Raw genomic sequence first — 12853 nt, 5'->3', positions numbered from 1 at the left:
ACATTCTTATAAGGGTAGGAGTTTGAAATAAGCTTCGAGCGCTTTCCCCGATTACGCGCCTCTTCTGGGTGCTAACTCGAGCAATGACGGTACTCTGTTCGTTTTTACTGGTTTATTTATAACGTTCTGGTCTGCATTGCAGCTCCTTTTTACACATTTACATATTTGCGGATTGTCTACACAGGGTACCCGCGTGCCCTTAACTCTATATCTTTGCCTCCGCGCAAGTCGTATCCTTGCGGCTGTGTCTTTTTCAACTTTGTCTCGTTGTGCTACAACTTTTAGAAATACCAACTCTTGCAATGTGCAAGATGCTTTGCTTTAAATCATAATTACAAAAACTCTTATTTTTATTGTGTTTGATTGTTTTTGATACGTTCGGACATCGAAGTTACTCTAACGCAGTATCAGAAATAAAACTTTAACTAAAAGATAGAAGTAAGTGAGAAAGAGAGAGATTTCGACGATGTAAACCTAAAAAACAATAAAACTATAGCTTCCAAGTTGTTGTCTTCCCAACGTCCCTTGCGCGGAAAGTCCCCATCTTTGTTCTCCTCACGGTTCACTTCCCGACTCCGCTCTGAGGACTAGTCTGTCTTTAGCCAGTCAGATTCTAGCTTTTAAAGTTCTACAGTTTTTAGCTTTATTTTTAACTCTACGTTAGGGACTGAGCACTAGTCTGCTTTTAGCCAATCAGGCTCTAGCTTGCGGAGTTTTTGCTGTTGTCAATCAATCTCCTTGTCATCATAATGACACCTGCCACGCCCACACACACAGCGACGGTGCCACACCCAACAGCCACCACGAGGTCGATGATGTCGGATGAGCGCTTGGTGCGTTTGTATTTACCAGTCTGTTGACAAACGAATAAATAATTTAAAAAATGTATACCTATAAAATGTATTAACAAACAAACAAATAAAGAATATATAAACCGTAATGGCCGGGTTTTACGGATCGAATTAGAACCCTGCTATCATTTACCACCGCACAACATACTTTTTCCGCTATAGTGACCCATTCATGGACCCTAAGGATATACATATCAAGTGTATTCGACAACAATTCAACTGAGTAATGCTGAAATGTATGCGACTCCAAAAGACAAAACGTCGTAATAATAGTTACACGAGACAGATTTTCCTGCAACATGCAATGCTAATTTTTGTTGTAAAAGGCAAGAAAAGTAGAATTCCTTTTCCAGCGGTGTCTCTTTCACGACATTGAGAATGTCTTGCGTATCATATTTCGATTCTTTTACTCGCCATCGTTACATTGCAAGTTTCAGAAATATTGCTTTGTGTAACATGAGCCTTTTTTGAGCATGAGCAAAACATAGCTCACTAAAACTAATTGATCAGGTGACAAGTTCTAAATGGATGATTCTCGTCACTTGCCGGGTCACGTGACTTACCCCAAATGCGCTTATGGTAGTCAGTTCCTCTCCATCATTTACATACGGACTATTGCTGACCGCTAGATTCTCTTCTATGGCGGGCTCGGCACCAGAAGCCTTTTCTACTGCTGATAACGATTGATACAATAATTGATGATATCAGTACTGTCTCTTATAATATACATGGGAATAATACTCAGTAGAGGAAAAAGGCTATTATGTGCGGTATTACTGGATGCTGATTGGCTTAAAAATAGAACGATTGAAAACTCTAAGAGCAAGACATATCTGGTATACAGTATATCATCCGTTTCTCGCGGTTCAATTTGAAAATCGTGAGTATTTGTACTCACTGCAAATTGTTCCTTAATTGGACTCGAAACCGTATGATCACCGTATTGTTTTGCTAAAGTATTTTTTTTATCCCACATCCCCTTAGTACGAAATCTCGAAGATTTTTCGAATACCCGAACCTCGGACGAACTTTACCCGAACCTCGCCCGAACCTCAATCGAATACCAGAAATTCTTCCCAATATCAATCTGGTCTTGCAAACCTTGTTTGATCTTTGAGTCGCGCCTACCGGCGACAGAAAGAATTGTCTGTATTTCGGGTCTCACGGATTGGGTGACGTCACAAGACTCGGCGCTAAAGCACTGCACGAGGTAGCATGTGTCACGCACCATGAACGCTACGTCACACCTCTTCGCACCACAGCATTCCCGCAAGCATGCATCGATGTTGTGGACGTCGTTAATTTTGAAGTATTTTCCGGCTTTTCGGCCTTTCGCGAGTGTGACGTTGTAGTCGACGGCGCTGCGGCTGCAGAGGGCTGCGTCTGGACCCGGCTTAGTGGCGTCTGGATCCGGCTTAGTGGCGTCAATGCTTGCACCTTTAAAAATGTCGATCAATCACTTGATTTTTTCAATCAATTGAAAAAATTAACAACGGTTTATTCACAAGAAAACTTAAAAATAGCTATCCACGAATAAAGTCTGATACTTCATTAACGATTTTGTTACTCGCTTAAATTAGCCGATGGAAATGGATTTCATGAGTGACTCGATGTTGTACAGGGACGTCAAATATAGGCTGTGACTCGCCTTCTTTAAGGTGATACTCTCCTAATAGATCTACTACTTTGATTAAATTTTCAGGATTAAGATTTGATGTAGTCGGTTACCAGTATTTAAAGTATATACTTTAGTATTTGTTTAGAGATATCGCTGATTGATACAGTGTATTGAACATTTTATGCATTAAAACAATCGAAAGAGCGCGCAATTAAATACGCATATATTGGCGATATTTACCTGCGGAAAGGTGAATAAGTGTCAATGCCACCACGCACCCTGCAAGCCGATGATGCATTGTCTGTTGGCAACCACGTGTCGAGCATTAGACATCATATCATCACTATGACTACCATCACCATCACCATCACCATCATCATCATCACCATCACCATCATCACCATCATCATCATTATCACCATCACCAGCATCACTGTTCGAGTAATATTACTGCGCTTTATAATTACACTAGCAACTTCTTTATTGCAACCACATCTAAGTCACTAAAACATTATCACCATCATCATCATCATCATCATCATCGCCCATCCCCTTGGCTACGCCTACGAGATCAGGTCTCCTTGACCTGACGCCCTCACTTGTGTGTTTCAGAAGGGAATAAATCAACACAAGGTTGAAATGATATGATGTATGCATCTCTGAAAACAGCCATTCCTTTCGTACGTGTAAAACATACCATTCCATCCTTGTGTTGATTTAATTCTTCGATTCCATCACGCCTACGCAGACCCTTAGTTATTATATTGTCTTTTCAGTCCAACATTATTCGAAAAAAAAGTAACCGTAATTCGAGAAAGGAATAGTTTTAGAATAAGCCACTGAGTAATTCGGGAAAAAAGATTGTCGGTCGCTAAGACTGTTTGCAGATACCTGTGGTGCCCAAAGTAGCACTTGACGATTGCATCAGGTCATCTTAGAATTCCATTTTCTTGCTATTTTTTTTTTAGATTAGAAATTTAGGTTTCATGGGTGAATAATCTTCGTTAAACATACCACGCAGTGGGTTTATCTTTAACTTAACGGATCACTAAACTTTACGATATTTTATTTACAAAATAATCATCATCGTTCTTCCTCTTAAAATGAATTTTGAACAACATCGCATAAAATGGAAGCGATATTGAAAATAAATAATGTTATCTCTAGACATCCCATGATCCAGGTATCGTCGGTTTTATGATATTGTCTTGAGGGTTAGATTGCATATCTAACACACTAAATAATCCAAAACATGTGACAACCCAATAAAACACAATCTACAAATCACAAACCTTACCTTAAACCTCCAAAAAAAACCAATAACAAAAAAATGTTAAAGATCTTAGAATATTTGTGTCTTACTTACCAATTTACTCTTGGCGTTTGCGCCCAAAATACGAATGAAGTCACTGAACGACCATGGCAGATCTAGGTCGGTGCGTCACGCATGCGCAGTGACGTGTAGACAGCTTCGATAAGTCCACCTGCTGCGCGGGGACCCGTAAACCAAATTCGCGCCAAATGAAGTGAACCGCTGGACAATTACACGCAACACGACTTAAGCGCCAAATGAAGTGAACCGCTGGAAAAAAGGATCCGCAATACGATTGAAGCGCCAAATGAAGAAAACCGCTGGACAATGACCCGCAATACGATTTGAGCGCGGTATGAAGTGAACCGCTGGACAATGACGCGCAATACTATTTGAGCGCGGTATGAAGTAAACCGCTAAGCAAGTCAACACGATGTCATCAAAAACGCGCTCACGAATTGCTGAAAAACGGCGTTGACGTCCGTGACCGCGTGCGTAGAACGTAAAAATACGGAAAATGACGTTCGAGATTTCCTTGTCAACGCCGTTTTTCAGCAATTTGTTAGCGCGCGCCGTTTTTGATGCCGTTCGTGTTGAAATGAAACGCGGAAAGCGCTTTAATCCACCATTTTGTCATCCCAGCAAAATACCAAGTGTAAAAAATCATATATTTCCATCTATTAAGTTAATGGATCCGTTTCGACAGTTCCGATTGAATTTGATAAATAAAGCGGAAGATTTTATTATTTGGTGGTAATTTCGAGAATCCCTTGATAATTTCTCTTCAACAGGTTTTATATTTTCACTGTCATAGCAACTGTGTTTTAATGTAAAAACAGGTTTCTCGCATCCGTGATATTGCATCACCCAACGCCATGATTTCATGACCCCTTCTGTCTGAACATATTAATCTATTATGACAAATCAACAATAAATCATTTCTATATTTGATGAGATGTAAATACTACAATACTGCAATGAAACGCTACCTTATAATAATTTAATGTAAACCAAAGATGTCATGAATCCTTGCCCCCGACTGATCGAGTTGGTCTGGATGAAATGGTGAAAATTCAGGCGCTGAGTGCTTTTACAACCAAAATCTATGTTTATCACCTGATTACGCGTCCAGGACAAATCAGTTTCCAATATATGCGACCTGTATTGTTGATTTTTAAATTGCTTTCTTAGTGAAGCTTGACAATTTTCTAAAATACTTCTAGTATCTTCGCTTTCTAGGATGTCTGGTTTCTTAGAAAGTCTTTTGTTCTTTTTCTTAGAATGTCTTTCCACATGAGTCTTTCGCCCTTTTTTGAAAGCACTTTTTCCCTTGAAATATACTTTTTAATCGCTTTATTGCTTTCTACTGAAGGTTACCTATTTGTTTGAATGTCTTTTCAAATGAATACTTCAAGCTGTATATTCTCTTTAAATGTCTTGTGAAATGAGTACCTCCCTTTTGAAGGAAGATAATTTTCTTGAAATATATTTTGTTATTAGAATATTGTATTTTCAAGTTTCTCCTTTCTTATGAGGGCAGCTCATTTTCTTTGAATATCTTATGTTCTTTTCTTTAGAATTTCTTCTCAAATGAGTCCCTCGCCTTCTAGTTGCTTCTTCTCCACGCCTCTTGCCTTCATGAATCGGACGACATACACGAGGGTAGCGATGCAAATCCACCCCCCGGCCACGCCCAGGCCCACGCCTATCGTCAGCACGGAGTTATAGCGGTGCCGCAATGCACGACGGTCCTTGCGGCTGAGCACGTGATGTCGGCGATGACGTGGCCCTCGTCGCTGCGCGTGGATTCCTGGAATAGCCTGCTGCAATCATTTAAAGATTGACTAAGATTTGTTAGAAGTTTTGTGGTCTTCAATGGCAAGGTCGTTGTTCGGTGGCGATAGTTTTATTCCGTGAAAGAAGACTGGTCCCATTTCAAAAGAATATAAATCAAAGCATTAACCTAAATATATCAACGATTTTAAACAGGCCTCAAGTAAAAATGGCTTTATGCTAAAATATGCGACTGGCACTTTAAGGTAACATGCTTTTTTTAGTGGGACGAAACTCTACTTCAAAGTAATATGCTTTTTAGTGGGAAACTCCAAAAAAGCACAGAAATGGATGCGGCCGTTGCGTCATATAGCGACGACAAGGCACCCTCTTTGGGTATTTTTCAAAATAGTTCTTAAAGCAAGTCTATGAACAGCTTATCTAACTTATCATTACCATTACTTTGTAATACTAGTTTTAATCTTAATCTTGCGACCTTTTTGAAAATCACCTGTTTAAAAAAGCCTCGTAAGAATATTATTTTCTATTGTATCTTGTAGAACGCACTTTTACTCTCCGCAGCATTTCTTCAAATTATGAATAATAATTTTAAAAAATGTACGTGTGCTTAAAACTTTTTTTTTGCTGCCACCAAAAGCAGTACTTGTGACTTAACCAAAGGCAGTACGCCAAAAGCAGTACGTGTGACTTAACCAGAAGCAGTACGCCAAAAGCAGTACGTGTGACTTAACCAGAAGCAGTACGCCAAAAGCAGTACGTGTGACTTAACCAGAAGCAGTACGCCAAAAGCAGTACGTGTGACTTAACCAGAAGCAGTACGCCAAAAGCAGTACGTGTGACTTAACCAGAAGCAGTACGTGTGACTTAACCAGAAGCAGTACTTGTGACTTAACCAAAAGCAGTACTTGTGACTTAACCAAAGGTAGTACGTGTGACTTAACCAAAAGCAGTACGTGTGACTTAACCAAAAGCAGTACGTGTGACTTAACCAAAAGCAGTACGTATGACTTAACCAGAAGCAGTACGCCAAAAGCAGTACGTGAGACTTAACCAAAAGCAGTACTTGTGACTTAACAAAAAGCAGTACGTATGACATAACCAAAAGCAGTACTTGTGACTTAACCAAAAGCAGTACGTATGACTTAACCAGAAACAGTACGCCAAAAGCAGTACGTGTGACTTAACCAGAAGCAGTACGCCAAAAGCAGTACGTATGACTTAACCAGAAGCAGTAAGTATGACTTAACCAAAAGCAGTACGTATGACTTAACCAGAAGCAATACGCCAAAAGCAGTACGTGTGACTTAACCAGAAGCAGTACGCCAAAAGCAGTACGTTTGACTTAACCAAAAGCAGTACGTATGACTTAACCAGAAGCAGTACGCCAAAAGCAGACTTGTGGCTTAACCAAAAGCAGTACGAGTGACTTAACCAAAAGCAGTACGTATGACTTAACCAGAAGCAGTACGCCAAAAGCAGTACGTGTGACTTAACCAGAAGCAGTACGCCAAAAGCAGTACTTGTGTACGTGTGACTTAACCAAAAGCAGTAAGTATGACTTAACCAAAAGCAGTACGTGTGACTTAACCAAAAGCAGTACGCCAAAAGCAGTACGTGTGTACGTGTAACTTAACCAAAAGCAGTACGTTTGACTTAACCAGAAGCAGTACGCCAAAAGCAGTACGTATGACTTAACCAGAAGCAGTACGCCAAAAGCAGTACTTGTGACTTAACCAAAAGCAGTACTTGTGACTTAATCAAAGGCAGTACTTGTGAATTAACCAAAAGCAGTACGTTAGACCAAAAGCAGTACGCGTGACTCAAAAGGAGTCGATCAGACTCACCCTGACGGTCGCATTCTCCGCCCTGTCCTCATTGATGCCTTGCGGTCTCTTGTCCACATTATCAACACCTTCAAATAAGAAAGGGGTTGTTTTTCTTGATTTTACAGGGCTTTTCGCGGGAACATGTCCCCATTGTTATAAATTATAAGGAAATGACCAATGGGGCGTAATAGGCCCCTTGTTTTCAAAATCTGTATCGTCCACCCCCCCCCCCCCCCCCCCCAAAGGTCAGACCCTCGTATGTAAGGAAGTTTTGCGGTAGAAAAGGCGGGATAAAGGAAAAGGGGCTTACAAGGGAGGGGTAGTGCCTTACTTACTAGAGAGGGTGTAGGGACTTACTCACTAGGGAGGGGTAGGGCTTACCTTGACCACTGTGCATCATCAGCAGTACACCCACCAAGAGAACAATACACCACGTTAATCCACGCATGGCCTCACTCCTACATTCGACCTCCCTTCTGTAGAATAGAATAGCGTGTATTAGAGGTATATTTAAAACTCGGTGATGGAAAATGCTAAACTCTGACAAATCCCGAAAATGGCGACTACCATCTAGTCGGCGAAGCAAGCGCAGGACTGGGCAAGACAAACGACGCGCGAGATGGGGGTTACCCTTATAAGAAGCCTTACTCGGCAACACTTTCGCTATTGTTTTCAAAAGCTGAAGGCAGTTAATGTGATAAAATAGCGAAAAAAAAAACAATCTTAAAAAAAAAATAGATTTATGCTTCATTCACTCATTAAATCGAAGATACCAGGATACCGTGCGAAATAGAATTTGGAGTATCCATGATTTCCTAGGAAATCCTAATAGCTCCCAAATCTTGGGATATATGGGGGGGGGGGCACAGCCAATCTCCCACTGGTCATTTCATTAGAATTTTTGAAAATATTGGGGGGGGGACGTGCCCCCAATGGCCCCACCCCCTGGTCGCAATAGGTTTAGCAAATCCGCCGATGGAAAGTGATTATTATCGTACTTTGTATTTTGCTAGAGGGACAAAATGGCGCGCTCCTCAAACTCTTACACCCCACTACCCCCCTCCCCCAACCGTCATCACCGCCCTCCCCTCCCCTACACAGACAAACTTTGATCATAGAAGAAGTGGCGATCTTTTTACCACGCCTCAAAATTTCGCTGTGTTTTTAGATCTGTAGTCATGTGCGCTGATTAAAGATGATTTTCTGATCGCACGATGTCGATGATTTTACCGCTGCACGCCAAATAAGCATTTCTACGACGCTTGATTAAAACATCGCGCCGCTTTGTTGGACCGATTGTCGGCAAGAGCATCTACAAGATTTCCTGCCCGATCCTCTTCGCAAACCGATGCAAGAACCCAAATAATCTGGCAGAAATATGATGAAATCGGTCCGACACGAAAGAACGTACAGAAAATCGTACTGACAAATCGCAAAGTGTAAATCAGCCTTAATTAATTAAGCCACGTTAACAGCTATTTTAACTAAAAAGTTTAATTTCACCAACTTACACAGAGACATTGCGTCATGAGCTGGAATTAGTATCCGCTAGATGCGTTAATGGCGAGGTCGAATATCCGAAACGAATAACCACGAATCAAAACTCCTTTATCTTCCATCTAAAGAATATGCGATGTGAAATTAACGGATGTTTTTTTTCTTTGCATACGTAGGATAATGTGTGGCAAATGAAAGATTAGATGGCAGAAACATCCTACTGTATCTACTAAAATAGAAGGAACCAAAACTGCAATAGTGAATAGACTCATGATATAATACTCCATTATCTTAGCTCAATATTGCGGTTTAAGGTTAAGGTTTTAAAAAAATGCTTAAACGTAGTTTTCAATAATTTTGTCAAAAAATGGAATTAATTCATTACTCGATTGAATTGATCTTCCTTTTTCAAAAACTCGATAAGATCTTATTTGCTACATTTAAAATCGGATAATTTCCCACACAATTGGGAAAAAAAGTTTTAGAAACACAATTCTTTCATCATTATTATCTTTTTTATTATCTAGTTTCCAAAAATTAAAACTCGGAGAAAATTCAAACAAATGTAATCCTATGTATTCATCTTATAAGTAATTGCTTAAAAGCTTATATCTTAATTTTAGGTTAAAAATCCACAACAGAACTTTTTCTTACCTTTGCTTGATGAATGTGTTATCTATCCCGGAAAAATCGTCTTTTTATTTCTCGCTTCCTTTGAAACACGTGAAATTCCCTCTCGTTATCACCCATTCACCGCGAGTTTGTTTCTTTTCTGTGTGTGTTTGTTCTATACTTCAGTGTGACGTGCTTGAACGTGATTATTGTAAGTTTGGCCGGCGAATAGCAAGGAATCGTGTCAAAAACATTATCACGTGTGACCTGTTTGGCTTTGGCGCGTTGAATAAAAACATAACGGGTAGTAAGAGTTGAGCAAAGTAGGGCACAAAACCAGATACCGGGATACGACAAAGAAACTGGTAGCGTTACATTTCACAATCTTTGCATTTGTATCTCAGTCCAGATTTATTAGCAGTTGGCCCCTCACTACCGGCTTCTATATTGGCCATCATGGCATTTTCTATTTCTCAGTCCAGCTTTACAGCAATTGGCCTTTTACTACCGGTTTCTATATTCGCCATCTTGGCATTTTTATCTCCCAGTCCAGATTTACTAGTCATTGGTCTCTCACCAGTTTCCTATATCGGCCTCTCACCAGCTCACCAAGCCTCTATGTATCATTGTGAGATTATCTTTTTGAACGTGTGGTGTTAGGAGGGATGGGTGGAATAGGTCAACGGATCAGCGGATTCGGCCCCTAAATGCTCACGGATTATAGATTTTGATGATTATTTCAGCGGATTGGCGGATTTTGGAAATACGGCGTACCACGGATCTGTCGACAATTTGGGAGCGGATTTCGGATTTTGACTGTTTAACGGTCCAATTTCGGGTTTTAAATGAATTTCAATGGATGCTATTGTTTATCTGTCAAACAATGCGGATCTAAAAATATCTGCCGATCCACGGATTTGCTCCGAAAATGTAGCGGATCAGCGGATTGACGCACCCATATTCACCCCCTGTTAAAATTGTCATTTTTTTACAAGGTCACGAATATAGTTCTATTTGGGGGACTTTGTAATGTAAGGGTTTTGCTCCTCTTTTCCTCCCCCTGAGAGTGTCAGTCATTAGAGCTGTCCGCTTACGAGAGTGTCAGTCAGTAGAGCTGTCCGCTTACGAGTGTCAGTCAGTAGAGCTGTCCGCTTACGAGAGTGTCAGTCAGTAGAGCTGTCCGCTTACGAGCGTCAGTCAGTAGAGCTGTCCGCTTACGAGAGTGTCAGTCAGTAGAGCTGTCCGCTTACGAGTGTCAGTCAGTAGAGCTGTCCTCTTACGAGTGTCAGTCAGTAGAGCTGTCCGCTTACGAGTGTCAGTCAGTAGAGCTGTCCGCTTACGAGTGTCAGTCAGTAGAGCTGTCCGCTTACGAGTGTCAGTCAGTAGAGCTGTCCGCTTACGAGTGTCAGTCAGTAGAGCTGTCCGCTTACGAGTGTCAGTCAGTAGAGCTGTTCGCTTACGAGTGTCAGTCAGTAGAGCTGTTCGCTTACGAGAGTGTCAGTCAGTAGAGCTGTCCGCTTACGAGAGTGTCAGTCAGTAGAGCTGTTCGCTTACGAGAGTGTCAGTCAGTAGAGCTGTCCGCTTACGAGTGTCAGTCAGTAGAGCTGTCCGCTTACGAGTGTCAGTCAGTAGAGCTGTCCGCTTACTAGTGTCAGTCAGTAGAGCTGTCAGCTTACGAGTGTCAGTCAGTAGAGCTGTTCGCTTACGAGTGTCAGTCAGTAGAGCTGTTCGCTTACGAGTGTCAGTCAGCAGAGCTGTCCGCTTACGAGTGTCAGTCAGTAGAGCTGTCCACTTACGAGTGTCAGTCAGTAGAGCTGTTCGCTTACGAGAGTGTCAGTCAGTAGAGCTGTCTGCTTACGAGAGTGTCAGTCAGTAGAGCTGTTCGCTTACGAGTGTCAGTGAATAGAGCTGTCCGCTTACGAGAGTTTCACTCAGTAGAGCTGGCCGCTTACGAGAGTCAGTCAGTAGAGCTGTCCGCTTACGAGTGTCAGTCAGTAGAGCTGTCCGCTTACGAGAGTGTCACTCAGTAGAGCTGTCCGCTTACGAGAGTGTCACTCAGTAGAGCTGTCCGCTTACGAGAGTGTCAGTCAGTAGAGCTGTCCGCTAACGAGCGTCAGTCAGTAGAGCTGTCCGCTTACGAGCGTCAGTCAGTAGAGCTGTCAGCTTACGAGAGTGTCAGTCAGTAGAGCTTTCCGCTTACGAGTGTCAGTCAGTAGAGCTGTCCACTTACGAGTGTCAGTCAGTAGTGCTGTCCGTATACGAGTGTCAGTCAGTAGAGCTGTCCGCTTACGAGAGTGTCAGTCAGTAGAGCTGTCCGCTTACGAGAGTGTCACTCAGTAGAGCTGACCGCTTACGAGAGTGTCAGTCAGTAGAGCTGTCCGCTTACGAGAGTGTCAGTCAGTACAGCAGTCCGCTTACGAGTGTCAGTCAGTAGAGCTGTCCGCTTACGAGTGTCAGTCAGTAGAGCTGTCCGCTTGCGAGAGTGTCAGACAGTAGAGCAGTCCGCTAACGAGTGTCAGTCAGTAGAGCTGTCCGCTTACGAGTGTCAGTCAGTAGAGCTGTCCGCTTACGAGTGTCAGTCAGTAGAGCTGTCCACTTACGAGTGTCAGTCAGTAGTGCTGTCCGCTTACGAGTGTCAGTCAGTTGGACTGTCCGCTTACGAGCGTCAGTCTGTAGAGCTGTCCGCTTACGAGTGTCAGTCAGCAGAGCTGTCCGCTTACGAGAGTCAGTCAGTAGAGCTGTCCGCTTACGAGTGTCAGTCAGTAGAGCTGTCCGCTTACGAGTGTCAGTCAGCAGAGCTGTCCGCTTACGAGTGTCACTCAGTAGAGCTGTCCGCTTACGAGCGTCAGTCAGTAGAGCTGTCCGCTTACGAGTGTCAGTCAGTAGAGCTGTTCGCTTACGAGAGTGTCAGTCAGTAGAGCTGTCCGCTTACGAGAGTGTCAGTCAGTAGAGCTGTCCGCTTACGAGTGTCGGTCAGCAGAGCTGTCCGCTTACGAGTGTCGGTCAGCAGAGCTGTCCGCTTACGAGTGTCAGTCAGTACAGCCGTCCGCTTACGAGTGTCAGTCAGTAGAGCTGTCCGCTTACGAGTGTCAGTCAGTAGAGCTGTCCGCTTACGAGAGTGTCAGTCAGTAGAGCAGTCCGCTTACGAGTGTCAGTCAGTAGAGCTGTCCGCTTACGAGTGTCAGTCAGTAGAGCTGTCCGCTTACGAGTGTCAGTCAGTAGAGCTGTCCACTTACGAGTGTCAGTCAGTAGTGCTGTCCGCTTACGAGTGTCAGTCAGTAGAGCTGTCAGCTTACGAGAGTGTCAGTCAGTAGAGCTGTCCGCTTACGAGAGTGTCAGTCAG

General features: G+C 42.6%; 2 protein-coding genes across 4 annotated transcripts; both read right to left on the bottom strand.

The window, feature by feature from the left end:
- Positions 1-97: 97 nt before the first annotated feature.
- Positions 98-3950, bottom strand: LOC5502348. 2 transcript variants are annotated; one of them, XM_032370611.2, is made up of 5 exons: positions 3836-3950; positions 2710-2770; positions 1953-2288; positions 1415-1521; positions 98-853 (listed from the first exon to the last, which is right to left on the bottom strand). In XM_032370611.2, exons 2-5 carry the CDS (start codon positions 2765-2767, stop codon positions 701-703), a joined length of 654 nt encoding a protein of 217 aa, XP_032226502.2. In that variant the 5' UTR covers positions 2768-2770; positions 3836-3950; the 3' UTR covers positions 98-700. The 2 variants fall into 2 exon arrangements, with proteins under 2 accessions (XP_032226502.2, XP_032226501.2); XM_032370610.2 differs by having other exon boundaries at positions 1415-1524; positions 3836-3948.
- A 757-nt stretch (positions 3951-4707) lies between these two features.
- LOC116609823 lies at positions 4708-10568 on the bottom strand. 2 transcript variants are annotated; one of them, XM_032370614.2, is made up of 4 exons: positions 9553-10568; positions 7783-7877; positions 7420-7487; positions 4708-5601 (listed from the first exon to the last, which is right to left on the bottom strand). In XM_032370614.2, the coding sequence occupies exons 2-4, from the start codon at positions 7847-7849 to the stop codon at positions 5368-5370; spliced, it is 369 nt and encodes a 122-aa protein (XP_032226505.1). In that variant the 5' UTR covers positions 7850-7877; positions 9553-10568; the 3' UTR covers positions 4708-5367. The 2 variants fall into 2 exon arrangements, with proteins under 2 accessions (XP_032226505.1, XP_032226503.1); XM_032370612.2 differs by having other exon boundaries at positions 4708-5604; positions 9553-10552.
- Between the last annotated feature and the right edge of the window lie 2285 nt (positions 10569-12853).

This window comes from Nematostella vectensis, chromosome 15 (genome assembly GCF_932526225.1).
Source record: "Nematostella vectensis chromosome 15, jaNemVect1.1, whole genome shotgun sequence".
Classification (NCBI taxonomy): Eukaryota; Metazoa; Cnidaria; class Anthozoa; order Actiniaria; family Edwardsiidae; genus Nematostella; species Nematostella vectensis.
The sequence above is the reverse complement of the archived record's forward strand: the minus strand, read 5'-3'. Positions and strand labels throughout refer to the sequence as shown.